At 46.0% G+C, this 16,286-nt stretch overlaps 1 protein-coding gene across 1 annotated transcript in view; it reads left to right on the forward strand.

The window, feature by feature from the left end:
* PHLPP1 (PH domain and leucine rich repeat protein phosphatase 1) overlaps nt 1-15,048 on the forward strand; it is a 152,646-nt gene extending 137,598 nt beyond the window's left edge. Inside the window, exons 13-17 of the mRNA XM_035125524.3 lie at nt 495-625; nt 4,736-4,840; nt 7,540-7,734; nt 9,651-9,879; nt 12,638-15,048. Coding sequence (XP_034981415.3) covers nt 495-625; nt 4,736-4,840; nt 7,540-7,734; nt 9,651-9,879; nt 12,638-13,780 — 1,803 coding nt within the window. The 3' untranslated portion in view covers nt 13,781-15,048. The remainder of the gene's footprint in view (nt 1-494; nt 626-4,735; nt 4,841-7,539; nt 7,735-9,650; nt 9,880-12,637) is intronic.
* Nucleotides 15,049-16,286: the final 1,238 nt, after the last annotated feature.

Here is a 16,286-nt window from a genome sequence, read left to right on the forward strand (position 1 = left end):
TTCAAGTTATCAGGGAAATAAGCCAGGAAGCAACATTAAACCACGGTTGTCAGAACTGGGAAACCGTGGTTAATTGCTTCCCAACAAGCCAGGGTTCGAAACTCCCTTTAAACCATGGCTTCATTTCCAAACTTGCTCATTATTGGAAGCCTTCTGCTTTGGACACAGTGGGAAGCTGTGGTAAACCGTGGTTTGCAGGCTTGTTTTAACACTTTGCGCAGAGAGAACAGTGCAGCTTGTTCACGTCTCAGTTTATGAAGCAGTGACACGGTCATCCAGACATGGCCTCTGTGTGAGAATGTCACACACCTGCTCTCCTAGGAGTCTGCCATCATGTGACCTCCCACAAGTGGTTTCTAACATGGTACAGTCCAGACAATGGCTTGCCACTTCATCCACTTAGCCAGAAATAGATGAGGCCAGAGGATTCAGGCTGAGAACTCATTGTTTTCTCTTCTCTCTCTCTCTCTCTCCCTCTCTCTCCAATTCTTCAGTGTGTGGACCTGAGCTGTAATGAGCTGACTGAAGTCACATTACCTGAAAACTTGCCTCCAAAGCTGCAGGAACTAGACTTGACTGGAAACCCCAGACTTGCCCTGGATCACAAAACCCTGGAGCTATTGAAGTAAGGAACAGTCAAACTTTATTACACGGCAGGCAGAAGGGTACACAAAGCACTCAGGAAAGAAAACACACCCAGTATATAAACATCAGGTGCACATCATTTGAAAACGGGGGTGGGGAATGGGGAGAGAAATATTCCTCCTTTTATCGCTACGCTAGCTAAATGACAGGCACATTTTGTTCATGCAAATTGCTGCAACTCCCTCACAAAATCCCCAACTTGTTTCTTCCAACCCTAGCCCAATAGTGCCATTCTTTTCCCTTCCATTACCCTCCGGTGCATGTCCTGGGCGTAGGTTTCAAGGCCTGTTCTCCATACCTAGCAACTGTATCTGTTACTGCTACCGTCTTTCTGTTCAATCCAGAGAGCTGTTCTGCTCCCCCACCTAGCTGGGGAGGGAGAGAAAATGTGCCCCATGCCAGACTCAAAACATCCCACCATCTCACTCCTGATCCGTCCATGCCTGCCAATATATATTTATTTCATATCCTGCCTGTCTTTCAAGGTCTTCCTCCTCTCCCCCACCAGTCCCTTTATCCTCAAAACAACCCAACCCTGCAAGGTAGGTTGGGCTGAGAGAAATGGTGACTGGCCCAAGGCCACTCAGTGAGTGGGGATTGAACCCTGGTCTCCCAAACCCTAATCCACTGCTCTTAACCACTACATTGTTTTGGTTCCACCGTAGATGCCAGAATGAACAGGGAGACCAAGCAATTTGGGGGAAGGACATGACTTTCTGTTGACAAGTGAGGACTGAGTTGTCAAAGAACTTTGGTAGAAAGGAAGTTTGCAGTTGGAGAATCGGGGGAGGAATGTAGTTGATTGTCATAAATATGTAGCCATGTTGGAGGTTTTTTTTTTCCCCGGGGGCGTGTTACGCTGAATTTAAGATTAATCAGGAGGGTACTTTCCCCACAAGGCAAGAAATGGCAGTTTCTTCTACATACAGGAGTTTACAGTGAGAACTCAAGATGCTTGCAAAAGAAGCCCTTAGATAATAATACAGTCACACCTTGGTTCTCGAACGGAATCCGTTCCGAAGTCAGTTCGACTTCCGAAAACATTCAAAAACCAAGGTGCAGCTTCCAATTGGGAGCAGGATCTTCCTGCACTCAGTCGGAAACCACGGAAGCAGCGTCGGACGTTCGGGTTCCAAAGAATGTTCGCAAACTGGGAAACTCACTTCCGGGTTTGCACTGTTGGGAGCCAAAACGTTCGAGTCGCAAGGCGTTCAACAACCAAGGTACGACTGTATAGCACAGTCTCTTAAACCCTGAAAAGTTGGCGGTTTTCAACAACAAAAAGAGCCAGGTTTCTTCACTTCTTGGCCCTCTTAACTGCCGTGCAATCTGAATTCAGCAACTCCTGACCTCAAGCCTGATCGTGACAAAGTTCTCCTTCACTGAAATTTATTGCTGTCATTTATGCCCGTGAAGATTGCTGCTGCTGTTTTTTTTTTATTGATTCTCGAATTGCACAATAGAGTTTCCATTGGCACAGTCAAGTAATACTGAGGCTTTCTTCCTCTTCCTCCTCCTCCTCTGCATACTAGGAACACTCTGAAGCTGTGAGCAGGCCTTAAACGTGCCTTGTAACCTGCAGGTTCCAAAGGGTGAAATTGTCAGCAAGTTCATATCTTCCTTTAAAGGGGGGAGGGAATCTTTTCAGAGATCACTTTCCCCACTCTTTGTAAACATCTGCCTTGCCTCCTCTGAGCCTCCTTGCAAACTTGTATAAACACGTCCTGTGTGAATTACAGTTGCCATAATGCTAACTGTATAGCACACAGCCTTTCCCGTTCAATTCGCTAAGCTATTTTTCTCAAAATCCTTCCTGGAAGTCCACATCCGCTGCAAAGCCTGCCTCGGCCTGCTGCAGTCCTGCAGTGCTGCCTGCTGCCAGCCAATCGTGCCTTTGTTTCTAGTCCTCGCTTCGGGTTCCTTGACTCTTGTACTCTTTCTTTACTTCTGTCCCATTTGTCTTTGGGGCCAGATAACGTGCCACCTTTGCATCATGTTCCATCATGCCTTTGCAGGGTAAAGAAATTAGAACCCAGGGCCACGGCTAAGCAGGGAAGAGGCACACCTTGACACTCTTTGGCTCCCCATAAAGTTATGTGGGTCAACAGTCTATGACACACTGGGCAATAGGTATAGGACATAATATAGATTTTAATCTCTGGGGAAAACTTTGCAATATGAAGTTCACAGCATGCTATTCTTTGAAGGAGAACTACTTGAAAATAATGGATAGATTGTATTTAACTCCGAGTAGGCTTGCTAAGATGTATAAGACTGAATCAGATAAGTGCTGGAGATGCAACGAGATTCTTTCATATGTGGTGGACCTGTAAAAGGGTAAAAGAGTGTTGGGAAATAATTTATAATGAATTGAAAAAAATGTTTAAAAGCACTCCCCCTCCAAAAAAACAACAACCAGTCCTTTTTGTTGGGGATAATTCAGACAGAAATTCCCAGGTGTTAAAAAAGGTTATTTATGTATGCCACTACTGTGGCCTGTGTTTTGTTAGCCCCAAAATGGAAAATGCGTGAGGTCCCAACTAAAGAAGAATGGCAACTTAAACTAATGGAAAATGCAAAATAAAAAAAATTGCTTCAGTAGCACCTTAAAGACCAACTAAGTTTTTATTTTGGTATGAGCTTTCATGTGCATGCACACTTCTTCAGATACACTTGAAACAGAAGAGTCAGACCCTTATGTATATACAGAGGGTGGTGGGGGTGGGTGGGAATGGGTGATGGGCTGATGGGAGTGGTAAACCTGTAGATGGCTGTTAACAACTGCTGATGACTCAGCCCTTGCTTTTTCCCCGCAGGACCTATTGCAGTCATCAGCAGTCGTTAACAGCCATCTGGTCTTTTTACAAAGGTTATTTTAAACATCCTTTTCATTTCATTATATATCATTTCCCAGTGAGCTTTGACCTTACTAGAAGACCACCACATATGATAGAAAGAACCTTTCTCATTACGGGGCCTTCTTAAGTGTCATAGCCACTTCTGGAGGTTGGTGTCAGAATGGAATATTGACGTAGCTGTGCCTCTTGATTTCTTCACATATATCCTTTATTCCTGCACCTATGGAGCTTTCAAAGGCAGTCACCTTGTCTCCTGAACTGTCGCAGTGCTAGAGCACGTAGTAATTGGGCAGTCATGCAGATCTGTCCCCCTTTTCTTCTTGGGTCTCGCGTGTGTGTGTACACACACACTCTGTACGTGAATGAATTAAGTCTGAAGGCCACGTCAACCTCCCTGCTGCTTCATATGCCCAGAAATTCAGACCAAAGGTTAATTGCTGCTGGGGTTATATAGTTTATTTGAAAAGAGGAGGGAGGGAGTGAAAGATAGATAGGGTTACAATATGCTGAAGAATCTACAGTTGTCCATGCATAATAAAAGACTACCTGGCGTTCAGGAGGAATGGGTAGATGTGAAAGTAGCACAGTTTCAGAGAGAGCTTTTCCTCCTAGAAAAATTTGCAGGTGATGCAGGAAACTGGGACTCTGGATAGGAGGCTTCAGCAGTGACTGTCAGGCAATTGCTGCCGTACAAGACCAACATAAGGTTTGCAGCAGCCGTGGGTGGTGTTTTTTTCTTCTTCTGCAGGGAGATAAGATTGTTGGGCAAGGGGATCTCTATCTGAACAAGAGAGAGTCTGTGAACTGCCGTTGGCTGAACACCAAAGATAATACATATTAGGAGAAGCATAATCAAAACTTGGCAAAACACTACACTGTGAACGTAAGGTGCAAGTATCTCAAAGTTAGGGTGGAAATCATATTTATCTCCGTATTTTTATTTTGCAATGCAGTATCCAGGCAAATCATTATTCCCTCCATTTTTAAAAATTCTCTCCTGTTTGACAACGCTGCTTTTGCAAAAGAAATAACCGAGTAAAGGGCACAGTAATGACTATATGCCTGCCTCTTTCCCCTTTCTGTGGTCAGTGACTCAAAACGGCTACCTCCTAAAAAAGCAACTTTAAGTATAGCGAACAGAATGCTGTGAGAGAGAAGGAACATGCATTTAGACTGTTCTGCACTTGGCATTTGAAGCACTAATTCTTTGCGGGGTTTGCTTCTCATTGCAGTAACATCCGTTGTTTCAAGATTGACCAGCCTTCAGCCGGAGATGCCTCAGGAGCCCCAGCCGTGTGGAGCCATGGTTACACAGAAGCCTCAGGAGTTAAGAACAAGTAAGGATAAATATAGAGAGGGTTTATATGAAAAAGAGAAGTCCATAGGGCCTTCTATGCAACCAATTCAGTATATGATGGAAGTGTCTATATAATCAAGTAGAAAAATGTTGTGCATATTTTTGGGTACCTAATTTATGTCCTGTCCGCAGGAGATCCTCTCTTCCATCTTTTCCCAAACCTTTGTCTTGTGTCTAAGTGGCCCTCTCAACTATCCCTATTGAGTCCAATGTTTTCCACCGATTCATCCCACACCCGCAGTTCAAAATCCTAAGCATCCCATCCTCTCTGGGACCTAAGAAGCTTCTTGCATTGAGCTAGGCCCTTGAAGCACCTAGTTAAATATTGTCTATACTGACTGGCAACAGCTCTCCAGGGTATCTGGCAAGAGATGCTACGAAATGAATATAGGGCCTTTGGAATGCAGTGCATGCCACACGGATGGCGTTGTGGTCTAAACCACTGAGCCTCTTGGGCTTACCGATCAGAAGGTCAGCGGTTTGAATCCTCGTGACCGGGTGAGCTCCCGTTGTTCCTGCCAACTTAGCAGTTCGAAAGCACACCAGTGAAGTAGTAAATAGGTACCTCTGCGGTGGGAAGGTAAACAGTGTTTCTGTGTGCTCTGATTTCCATCACGGTGTTCCGTTGTGCCAGAAGCAGTTTAGTCATGCTAGCCACATGACCCGGAAAGTTTTCTGTGGCCAAATGCCGGTTCCCTTGGCCTGAAAGCAAGATGAGCACCACAACCTGAAAGTCACCTTTGATTGCACTTCACCTTCTAGGGGTCCTTTACCTTTTTACTTTACCTGCATGTACTCTACCTCTGGACCTGTAATATTTGCTTTAAATTAAAGCCCTTGCTCTGTTCAAGACATTTTATGATGCATGCCTGACTCCAGAGAGTACTTCTGCTTGTACCTTCTTCCAAGTTAGCTGCAGAGATTTGGTTATCCAACCTACAGCAACAGAGTGTGGTGGATATGTAGAAAAGATGCAGCCTGCTCGCGGCGAGTCTCTCACGCATTTTAATCACCCCATCCGTAAAGGCATCTGCGGCAGAGTCAATCCCACTTAGCTGAGAGGATTAGCTGGAAAGCTGGTCTCGTCTGCCTCAGGGGCATCAGGGAGCAGGTCTTGCCGCTCAGTTATCTGTGTTCAAAACACCCAGCTGCCCTCCCCCAAACAAGGATTCCTCATTTGTTTGTTGTGACTCACTTAATGTTCTGTCGATCTGGGCTGGTGTAGCATCGCAGTTGCTGGTTTGACCTCCACGTACGCCTAAAAACAAAATAAAACTGTTCCACACCCATCAGTAAAGTCTGCATGGATAGTTTGCGGAGCCCCTGCAGTCCCTCAGCTGATACGGTGACAAGGTGCATGAAGCATTGAGGCCATCATAAAAAGATTACTGCATTAATTTCGCCTTGCAGGTGTGCCATCCTCTCTGTAGAAAGACGTAGGCAAAGCCTGCTGTTGCTTGCCTTGCAGAATTCACTCAGCACCAAATAGTACAATAAGGGCAGATAGGCTGCAGAGCCCAGTGGTCCAAACAAGTTCGTTTCCCACCATTCTCTGGTCAAAACTGCAGGTGGCTGTCCTGATCTTTTGACCACTTGTTTGGCCTCATTTCTGTAACTGACTCTCAATATCACCTGTGCATCCTCAATGTTGCCCATTCTCCAAAGAAGCGTTTGACGAGCATTGTGAGTAACTTGGGTAGAAAAGAGAAGGTAATGGCATAGAATCAGTCTTGGGTTAGACATACCGGGTTTGAAACAGAAATTGTTGAAGGGGAACGCTCTGCACGTTAAGAAATGCGCTCTGCACGTTAAGAACTTAATAACGTGTCCACGTGCTATCTAAATTCTGCCCCAATAAAAGCTGGATTAAAAACCACCACCACCAAACCAATACTTGAATAATTACAAAAGGAAAACTGGTATAAATTAGTATATGTATAAATTAGCTTCATGGCTGAGTTGGGATTTGAACCCTGATCTCCCTGGTCATAGTCCAACACTAAACCACACTGTGAGTGCATGCTCTCCCTGAGTGTAATATGTAGGTGAATACAGATATTATTAACAAAGTCCTAAATTCTCCACCTTGGTTTCAGATTAACCGCCTCTTTTCACTTTGGACTGTGAGAGTGGGGCGTCTCATTTTAGGGGAGGGGTCGTAAAAATACATTTTTGGGTGTGAGGAATTAAAATATGCTATTTTGTGATTGGAGAACATTTAGCTTACTAAGTCTGCATTTGATGAAGAAGCACATAAACAGCATTTGAAAACCAAAGAAATTAAATTTTACCTTCTGAAAATGCCAGGTAATGCTAAAAATAAAAATAAAATAATAATATTAACATGTAATAGAACTTCAAGTACTTGGCAATCTTTTTTTAGTTTTACTTACCAAGCATATTCATTTTACCAAAATATATTTGGGGTTCCCAAATCATATGACAAATTTTAGCACCCCTCATTTCTGGAATTTGAAAGTTGAAAAGTTCAATTCAACACACCCTACGAGAGTCTCAATAGACCTGTCTATTGAATGAATTTGTTTTCATAATCCACGAAAGGGGTGGGGGTTGAAGAGTTTGATGACCTGGCAATGGAAATGTTACATAGAAAATTTGCCGTGGGAAGTGAATTTTTTCCCCCCTTAAACCCCATTTTCTTTTTGCTTCCTTGCGCAGGCTGTGCGTGGCGGCTCTTTCCGCCAACAACTTCTGCGACAACCGAGAGGCCCTCTACGGCGTCTTTGATGGGGACCGCAACGTGGAAGTGCCTTACCTCTTGCAGTGTACCATGAGCGACATCTTGGCAGAGGAGCTGCAGAAAACAAAGAGCGAAGAGGAGTACATGATCAACACTTTCATTGTAATGCAGAGGTTAGTTTTGTGGCTCAGAGCTTGCAGACTGGGCAGCAGGCGTCTGCCTCGTGACACTGGACGAGCCCAACCGTCCCCAAACCCTTTGAATTAGTTTGTTTACTTTATCTGGTCTCCTCTGGAGGGCTGATTCGAGACTTGGCAGTTCCTCATGCAGTGCCACTGAAAAAATCTATCTCACGCAGACTGCAGGTGCATTCTGGGAAAATACCCAGTAGCGGCAGCAGCAGCCCCTAGTGGTTGCATATTCTGGGAAAGACCAGCAGTGATGGTGTCTTTTCAAAGAGATTTGGCTGCTGTTACCAGACTTTTTCTTTTTCTTCAGAGTTACTCCGGGGTTTTGAGACCACCTTCACTTTAGTTGCAGAGCAGTGACATAAATGGGAGGAGGATAAAAATATAACACACCGGCTTGTGTTTAATGTAGCCACCCCATCAGTGGAAATATTTCCACTTGAGCCATGAGACTCTTCCCTGTCCACACCCTGTGCCCTTCAGAGGTCCCCTAGAAGAGATTTAGGGGACGGGGGGGGGCAGGAGGAGAGGAGGTTGTCCCCATTGCACAAGTTGAATGCCTTGCTCTGATGGGGCAGTTACTTAGCACTGCTTTGGATGTGAGCCTCTCGTTTTAATCTGCCAGTGCCAAATACCCACAGATACCGCAGAGCAGGTAACCATTTCCCCCACCAAGTGGAATTTCCTCGCTGCTGCTTCTGCACTGCTGAGCAGAGACAGAAATGGGTCAGCAGCAGTTTTGCTCCAGTGCTGTTTGTCACAGCCTGCTTTCTCCATTAAATTTCCCAGAGCCTAATCCTAAGGACTTTAAACACGTTATAAAGATGATGTTATAAATGCCATTTGCTTCTTCCTGTATCTCCCCCCCAAAAAAATATAAAACTTCAGAAAGGATCAAACATCAATTACTTTATTTACAATTGCCTAACTGCATTGCAGCCCATCTGAGTATTAGCCCAGACTGATTCATCAAAGATAAATTGTTTAAACTGAAGCCCAAAGTGGCTTTTGGGAAGAAAAAGAAAGGAAAGAAATGCTTTTGTATAAATTTAATGTAGGCTTGGCAATCCTGAGACGACTTGAAAAGACCAAATTTTAAGAGTTGCCATTAATATGAAACTGAAATCATTGTCTGGGCCAACTCACAAATCCATGTATCACTCTTTTTTGGTTCCATGAAGCAAGACCTCTTTTTTTCCCTACTCTCTCTCTTTCTCAAGAAAGTTTATTGCCTCCAGTTGCTTTGAAAAGGAGTATAAAAAGAACTGGAAAATAATACGCCCTTTCTGAGCTCCCCCTCCCCACAATACAGCAGTGGGGAACTGGATCTGGGCCAAATCTGACAGGTGTGTGTGGCTGCTCACCTGTCAGTCATCTGATCTCACATTGCACTTTGAAGCCACAACAATCAGCTGATCATACGCACTTCAAAGCCCCATTCAAAGAGCCCTGTTCTGTGATTTGAAATACCAATGGTCAACTGATTGTAGGGCATGTCAGAAGCCCCTTTTAGCCCAGCCTCTTATTTACCTGCCCACACCTGGTGTCAGGTGATCTTGCTTGTCCATATTGGCCTGAGGTTGCCCACCCCTAACCTAATAGAAGTGCAGGGCTTCCCACCACCACCCCAAACACATTCTAGACTTACCAAAATGCTTCCCCCCCCCGACTTGCAAATTTGCTTCTGTGGTTCGTTAAAAGTGGGTGCCCTAAATTTTACATGAAATTCTGGTGGCGGTTCTATTAAGAAGGCTGCATAGAACCCGACTGCTTCGTGGGCTGTGTGGCACGGTTGGCATTGTTCTGGACAGGGGGTGGGTTTCCTATCTTTCGTGAGAACCGACGCTTGCATTGAACCTGACTCCACCTGTTGTCAATGTTGTTTTCCTTGGAACCCTTAGGAAACTTGGAACGGCTGGGCAGAAGCTTGGAGGCTCTGCTGTCCTTTGCCATATCAAGCATGACCCGATAGACCCAGGCGGATGCTTCACGTTAACCTCTGCGAATGTGGGGAAGTGCCAATCCGTTCTCTGCAGGAACGGCAAACCTCTGCCTTTATCCAGGTCTTACATGATGAACTGCGAAGAAGAGTTGAGGAGGATCAAGCAGCATAAAGCCATCATCACAGAAGTAAGGAATCGAGTTGCTAAACTGGAGTGGGGGGAGGACCTATAGAATAACAGAATCATAAGAGTTGGAAGGGGGACCACAGGGTTCAACCCCCTGCAACGCAGGAATCTTTTTGCCCAACGTGGATCTCCAAACCACAGCCCTGAGATTAAGAGTCTCATGCTGAGCATGAGCATATAGGTTGCTCCTCTTTCCAAGCCTGTGCCAGAATGCTCCAGACAGACAGGATTCCTTTCCCTTTTTTGCAAAAATTTCCAGCTGCAGCAGCTTAGAATACGAAGAGGTTTGTGGCGGCCTGTCTTCCTTAAAGAGGAGGTGCTGCCCTTACTTAGCATGCAGAGCCTTTCCCAAGCAGGGTGAGGGTGAGCTTGGTAACAACAACAATTTATTTATTTATCCTTGCCCATCTGGCTGGGTTTCCCCAGCCACTCTGGGCGGCTCCCAACAGAATATTAAAAACACGATAAAAAAAATCAAACATTGAAATTTTTCCTAAACAGGGCTGCTCTCAGATGTCTTCTAAAAGTCAGGCAGTTTTTTATTTCCTTGACATCTGTTGGGAGGGCGTTCCACAGGGCAGGCGCCACCACCGAGAAGGCCCTCTGCCTGGTTCCCTGTAACTTGGCTTCTCGCAGTGAGAGAACCGCCAGAAGGCCCTCGGAGCTGGACCTCAGTGTCCGGGCAGAATGATGGGGGTGGAGACGCTCCTTTAGGTATACTGGACTGAGGCCGTTTAGGGCTTTAAAGGTCAGCACCGACACTTTGAATTGTGCCCGGAAATGTATTGGGAGCCAATGTAGGTCTTTAAAGACCGGTGTTATATGGTCTCGGTGGCTGCTCCCAGTCATCAGTCTAGCTGCCGCATTCTGGATTAGTTGAGGAGGTGGAGGAGGCACACACTGGATGCAAACCTCTCAAGCAAAAATAACACTATTTCTACTCAACTCTGCATCCAGCAATGTGTGATGTAGTATTTTGCTTACGGGACTTCGCATCTTCCCACTGTTTGTATATCATGTCCTTGGTGATACTATTTATAGCGTTTAAAGCTCATTGGGTATACAAGGTCCTACTTAATTTTAAGAGACTTCCTCCATTTTTACTTCTCTCTCTCTCTCCCCTTACCCCCTTGTGCTTTCTCCTCATTTTTTGTCTGCTCACACCAGCAAACAAGCCAGCACCCGTGGGCTAATAAACTCCTCTTATCTTGACTTGCTTGGATCATAAGCCAGCCAGTAGCTTGGGATTTAAATACATACATGGCATTGATTTCTCCAAGACTTGTATTTTTAACAGCATCTCCTCCCCCTGCCCCCCCCCAGATGTTAATCCACCTCCCTTTGGGAAATGTCGTATCTAAAGAGGAAATGTAGTTAAGGAACTGGGGCATGCGGAAAACATTTCCACTCCAGGGCAGCCGACTGAAAACAAACAGGATTCAACACACCAACACCTTTCTTCTCGAGGCAGCTTGCAGGCTTGATAGAAATGTGTCGTTTCCCGCCTTGCCAAATGAAGATGAATAATTTTGGCTTGGAGTGGTTGAGGAAGAGATACAGCCAAACCGATCCCTCAGTTTTTCACATACACTACAGTGTGTGCACATTTTATGTCAAGCACTGAAGGGATCTGGAGCAGATTATCGTTTGCAAGCGGAGTCCTTTCCACCACGCTATTTAAAAGCCATGCAGATGAAACAAATTCGTCCTGTAGGCCTCCTGTCAGATAACCGCCGGCCATCCTTGCATGCCTTGGCTGAAGGATGAAGCATTTTTTCTATGTCTCTGCCCAGGCACGTGCTGCTATGTTTGTTCCATTGTGACGCCAAGTGGTCAGTTTATTATATGCTGCGTTTCCTGCAGATTTGTGCTCAAAGACAACACCATAAACGGAATGTGTAATTAAAATTATATTATCACTGTCGTGCTGACAGTTCCACGATTAACCATTCATTCAAATTATATCAAAGAAATTTAGGCAAGCCTAAAGTTTTCAGGCAGGCCAGTTGCTATTGCAAAGTAGCCCCAAAGCTGATGACACTAGTTTGTTTTTTCCCCAGGGCGGGGTGGGTGTCGGATTCAAGTCCAGAAATCCCCCTGTGGCAAGTGCTCCATCATGAAGGCTCCTGTGACAGGAAAGTGGGCCATGTCAGGTGGAAGCAAACACCCCCTGATCCCTTCCTTGGTTCTGCACTATCAGAATATGACAGCAACTTTTAATCTGTTGTCTCAGATGATAGTATTGGCACACTGGGCCTAAATCAGGGGTCGGCAAGGTTTACCTCGCCTGGGCCGGTTCGCTCCAGCAGAGATCCCTCCATGGGCTGTGATTTTTGGCGTCTGAGCATGCGCAGACGCAATTTCTGGCACCACGGAAGCTGTGGGCCATTTGTGTTAGGTAGGTTGCCTACCCCTGGCCTGAATGATGAGCGAAAGAGGAGGAACCGGCAGCTCCAGAGCTATGGCCAATGCTAGTTCTGCTCAGAGTAAATACACTGAAGTTAGTGGGCAATTGGATCCATTGGTTTCAGTTGGTTTAATCTAAAGTAGAACCTAGTTGGATACAACCTCCAGGATCCTGAACCCAGTTCCATTGCTCAATGATGTAGTAATGTATTTTCTCATGCGCCTCGGCAGGAGGATGAAGGTTTTGCAAAAGCTCACTTGGTCTGCCCCCTTGGCTCCCCTACCCCAACCCAGCCTGTATGGTTAACAATCCAACTGTTCCCCATAATTAGATATATCCTCCTCCTTTCCAGGATGGCAAAGTGAATGGCGTGACGGACTCGACGAGGATCTTGGGATACACCTTCCTCCACCCGAGTGTGGTTCCTCGCCCTCACGTGCAGTCCATCACGTTGACTCCTCAGGACGAATTCTTCATTCTGGGCAGCAAAGGCCTCTGGGACAGCCTTTCTGTTGAAGAAGCTGTGGAAGCCGTCAGGAATGTCCCCGACGCTCTGGGAGCCGCCAAGAAGCTCTGCACGTTGGCCCAGAGCTACGGCTGCAACGACAGCCTCAGCGCCGTGGTGGTCCAGCTCAACGTCACCGAGGACAGCTTCTGCTGCTGCGAGCTCAACGGCGTTCCCCCTCCCAGCCCGGGCATCTTCCCCCAGTCGGTCAACGTGGTCATCAAAGACAAGCCTTCGGATGCCCTGGGGATGCCCTCCTCGAGCAGCGGCATGGCCTCCGAAATCAGCAGCGAGATCTCGACCTCTGAAATGAGCAGCGAGGTGGGGTCCACGGCCTCCGACGAGCCCCCTCAGGTAACCATGAATGAGAACAGCCCGGCCTACCCCAGCGAGCAGCGCTGTATGCTCCACCCGGTCTGCCTGTCCAACTCTTTCCAGAGGCAGCTGTCGAGCGCCACCTTCTCGAGCGCCTTTTCGGACAACGGGCTCGACAGCGACGACGAGGAGCCCATCGAAGGCGTCTTCTCCAACGGCAGCCGGGTGGAAGTGGAGGTGGACATCCACTGTGGCCGCGCCAAGGAGAAGCTCCTGCTGCTGCAGGGCCCCGTGGAGGCCAGCGACGAGGGCATCGTCATCAGCGCCAACGAAGACGAGACATGCCTCCTCCGCAAGGCCGACCCTTTGGCCACCGGAACCATCGGGCGCCGGCGAGGCAACGGCTCTGTAGCCCCTCAGGAGAGGAGCCACAACCTCATCGAAGTGGCGGCTGACGCACCGCTCAGGAAAACTGGGGGGTACTTTGCAGCCCCGGCTCAGCCAGATCCCGACGATCAGTTCATTATCCCGCCGGAACTCGAAGAGGAGGTCAAGGAGATAATGAAGCAACACCACGAACAGCAGCAGCAGCAGCAACAACAACAACAACAGCAACAACAACAGCTGCAATACCAGATTAACCAGCTGCCAGATTATTACGACACGCCGCTATGACCGAGCTTGACAAAATAAGCTGACCAGACACTGAGAGCTTGGAGGCTCCTTAGGTTTGTATTACACTAGCAGGGTAGGGAGGGGAGAGAAAGAAAGAGAGAGGGGTGGTTGTTGTTTTTTTTGTTCCAGTTTCTCTTCCAGACACTTCCCCCTCTACTGAGAACTGCAGCTGCTGCTTCTTGTTTGTTAGCTGTAATAATCACAGATTATTCCCTCCCTCTCTTCTAGTGATGTTTCACCAGTTAGAATTGAATTAGTTTAACTCTTCCCCTTCCTTAACATATCAGATGTAAAAAAAAGCAAAGAAAAATAAGAATAAAAGGTTTAATATATTGCAGAGAAAACTGAGGATGACGTTGATGTAATATTTTTTAAAATCATTCTTTCCCCTCCTCCCTTGGTTTGTTTGGAAAACACAGGGCAGTATTGCCAGTGCTAAATGATTAAGTAATATTGTAATACTGTATTTCTTTGAGAGAAAAAAAAGGCTTTTTTGGTCTTGAAAAATGGATAGACATTTGTAGAATTATGGAGACTAACTCCTAGGAGTTGCTTTTACTCTTTCAGGTGACTTTAAGTCACTGAGATTCACTAATTTTCTCTGAGAGAACAGCTGATTGGGAAATTCCTGTAAATAACTCAGTGTTGTATAGTGATGCTTCAAACGTTTTTTGTAGTCTCGGCAGGAGGACGCAACCTGACGAACTGATAGTTTGTCTTCCCCACCCCGAATCCCCACCCCCCCCGGGGTGCTTTCGCATGTATGTCAAAATCTCCCTCCGCCGACATGCGATACAACCAAGCTTGGAGAGCAGGGAGATCGTAGGAGCGCTGAGGGTCTCCCAGCAGATTTAGCTGGTTTGGAGAGTGTTGGCCCATCATGTCTGTGGCCGCCATTGGCTGGCTGAGCCAAAGTCACCAACAGTATGTTTGCTCATGTGTGGAATTGCCCCTAAGTGATCGGTTCTTTGGGCTACGACCCCATAATAAATTTAGCAGGAGAAGCAGCACATGCTGTGTAGGAATTAGGTGGATGTTGGGCCACAAACACCTGAGTTACTTTAATTTTTTTTTTTGTCTTCTTCTTCACCATTAACTCTTTCGCAGGCACATTTTTGTGTGTGTTCCTCCCTGCTGCCACAACCAGCATGATTGTATAGAGTTCATTTACTGTAGATCATTTACATACCAAGAGTTATATTAAAAGAAGAATGCACAAATGAACATGTCATAATTTTTGTTATAATAAATACGAAAATTTACAAATACTTGAAGTCTGCGGTATCCTTGCTGTTAGACGCCAGAGAAGTCAGGTTCTCAAAATTCCTTTTGGCAGCATTTAATAGATACGATCTCGCATGGCATTGTCCTCTGTAAAACTCTTGAAAAGGTCCCAGTGTTGATATTATTATTATTATTATTATTATTATTATGGGGGGGGGATTCCACATCACTGATACTGTATAAATTTTGCTTCCAAGGTATTATGTGCAGGATGTGAGAGACATTGAAGCAGTGTGTGCATATTGTAGGGAGAACAAAATGTTGTGAGTAACTGAAAGAGAGTTTTCAAAAATTAGGATGGTCCCAAAATGACGGGCGAAAGCCCTACAGACTCGGCAGTGGAAATTGGAGTTTGTACAACTGTGTGTGCGTAACGTATGCCAGGAAATGCTTGTATATCCACTAGGAGAGTTTGCGTTTAATCTTCTTTTCTTTTTGTAACGAGGATCACGGTTCTGTCTTGCTTGTTCTTCATAGACAACTATACAGTCACCGTGAAGGATTCTTGAGCTGTCTGTAGTTGCATCTCACTCTGGAGCCGGTTTTTTTCTGCCCGTTTCATCTTCCTCCTCACTGCAGCTGCTTGCACTGCTAAAGAGGCAATCTGCTCTTGGATTTATTGGGCCTCTGCCTCTTGTATAACCAGTGCTATTTTTCTAGAAAAAGAGGTGCTGGAACTAGCCACAAACACCTCCTTCGTTTGTTCTCTTAGAATGGCAATGGCACCCACCTGAGAGAACTGAAAGTTCTGGTTGGGGGGGAAAGCCCTGGTTCTACATGGCAGCCCAAGCATCAGTTTATTCAATCATCAGATTTTGTTTCCAGCAGCTACGTTCAGATGGTGGATTGTTTTGTTTTCCCGATGTTCCCTTACCTGATCATATTGTTTTATTTGTTTGTTTGCATGGCATAAAAGTCGTTTCTGCAAATCTAGTGGACTATGGTGGAGGTTCAGTGGTACTTCCCTTGTTAATTATTTCTGGGGGGGGGGCAGGAATCTGATTGTAGGATTAAAGTGATGAAATCTGTGGCATCCCACCCTTTTCAATGTGTGGATCATGGGAGGAGCAGAACTGCACATGCACAGAAAGCACGTGGGAGGAAACACGTGCCAGTGACATTTGTTGGATGTCACTGTGCCCAATAGGTATGAAGGAAATTCGATGCGACGTACCAGTGGATTACTCAAAAAACTGTAGCCCCCTAACACAACAGTATGAAA

The sequence above is a fragment of the Zootoca vivipara genome, chromosome 8 (assembly GCF_965207765.1).
Source record: "Zootoca vivipara chromosome 8, rZooViv2.hap1.1, whole genome shotgun sequence".
NCBI lineage: Eukaryota > Metazoa > Chordata > Lepidosauria > Squamata > Lacertidae > Zootoca > Zootoca vivipara.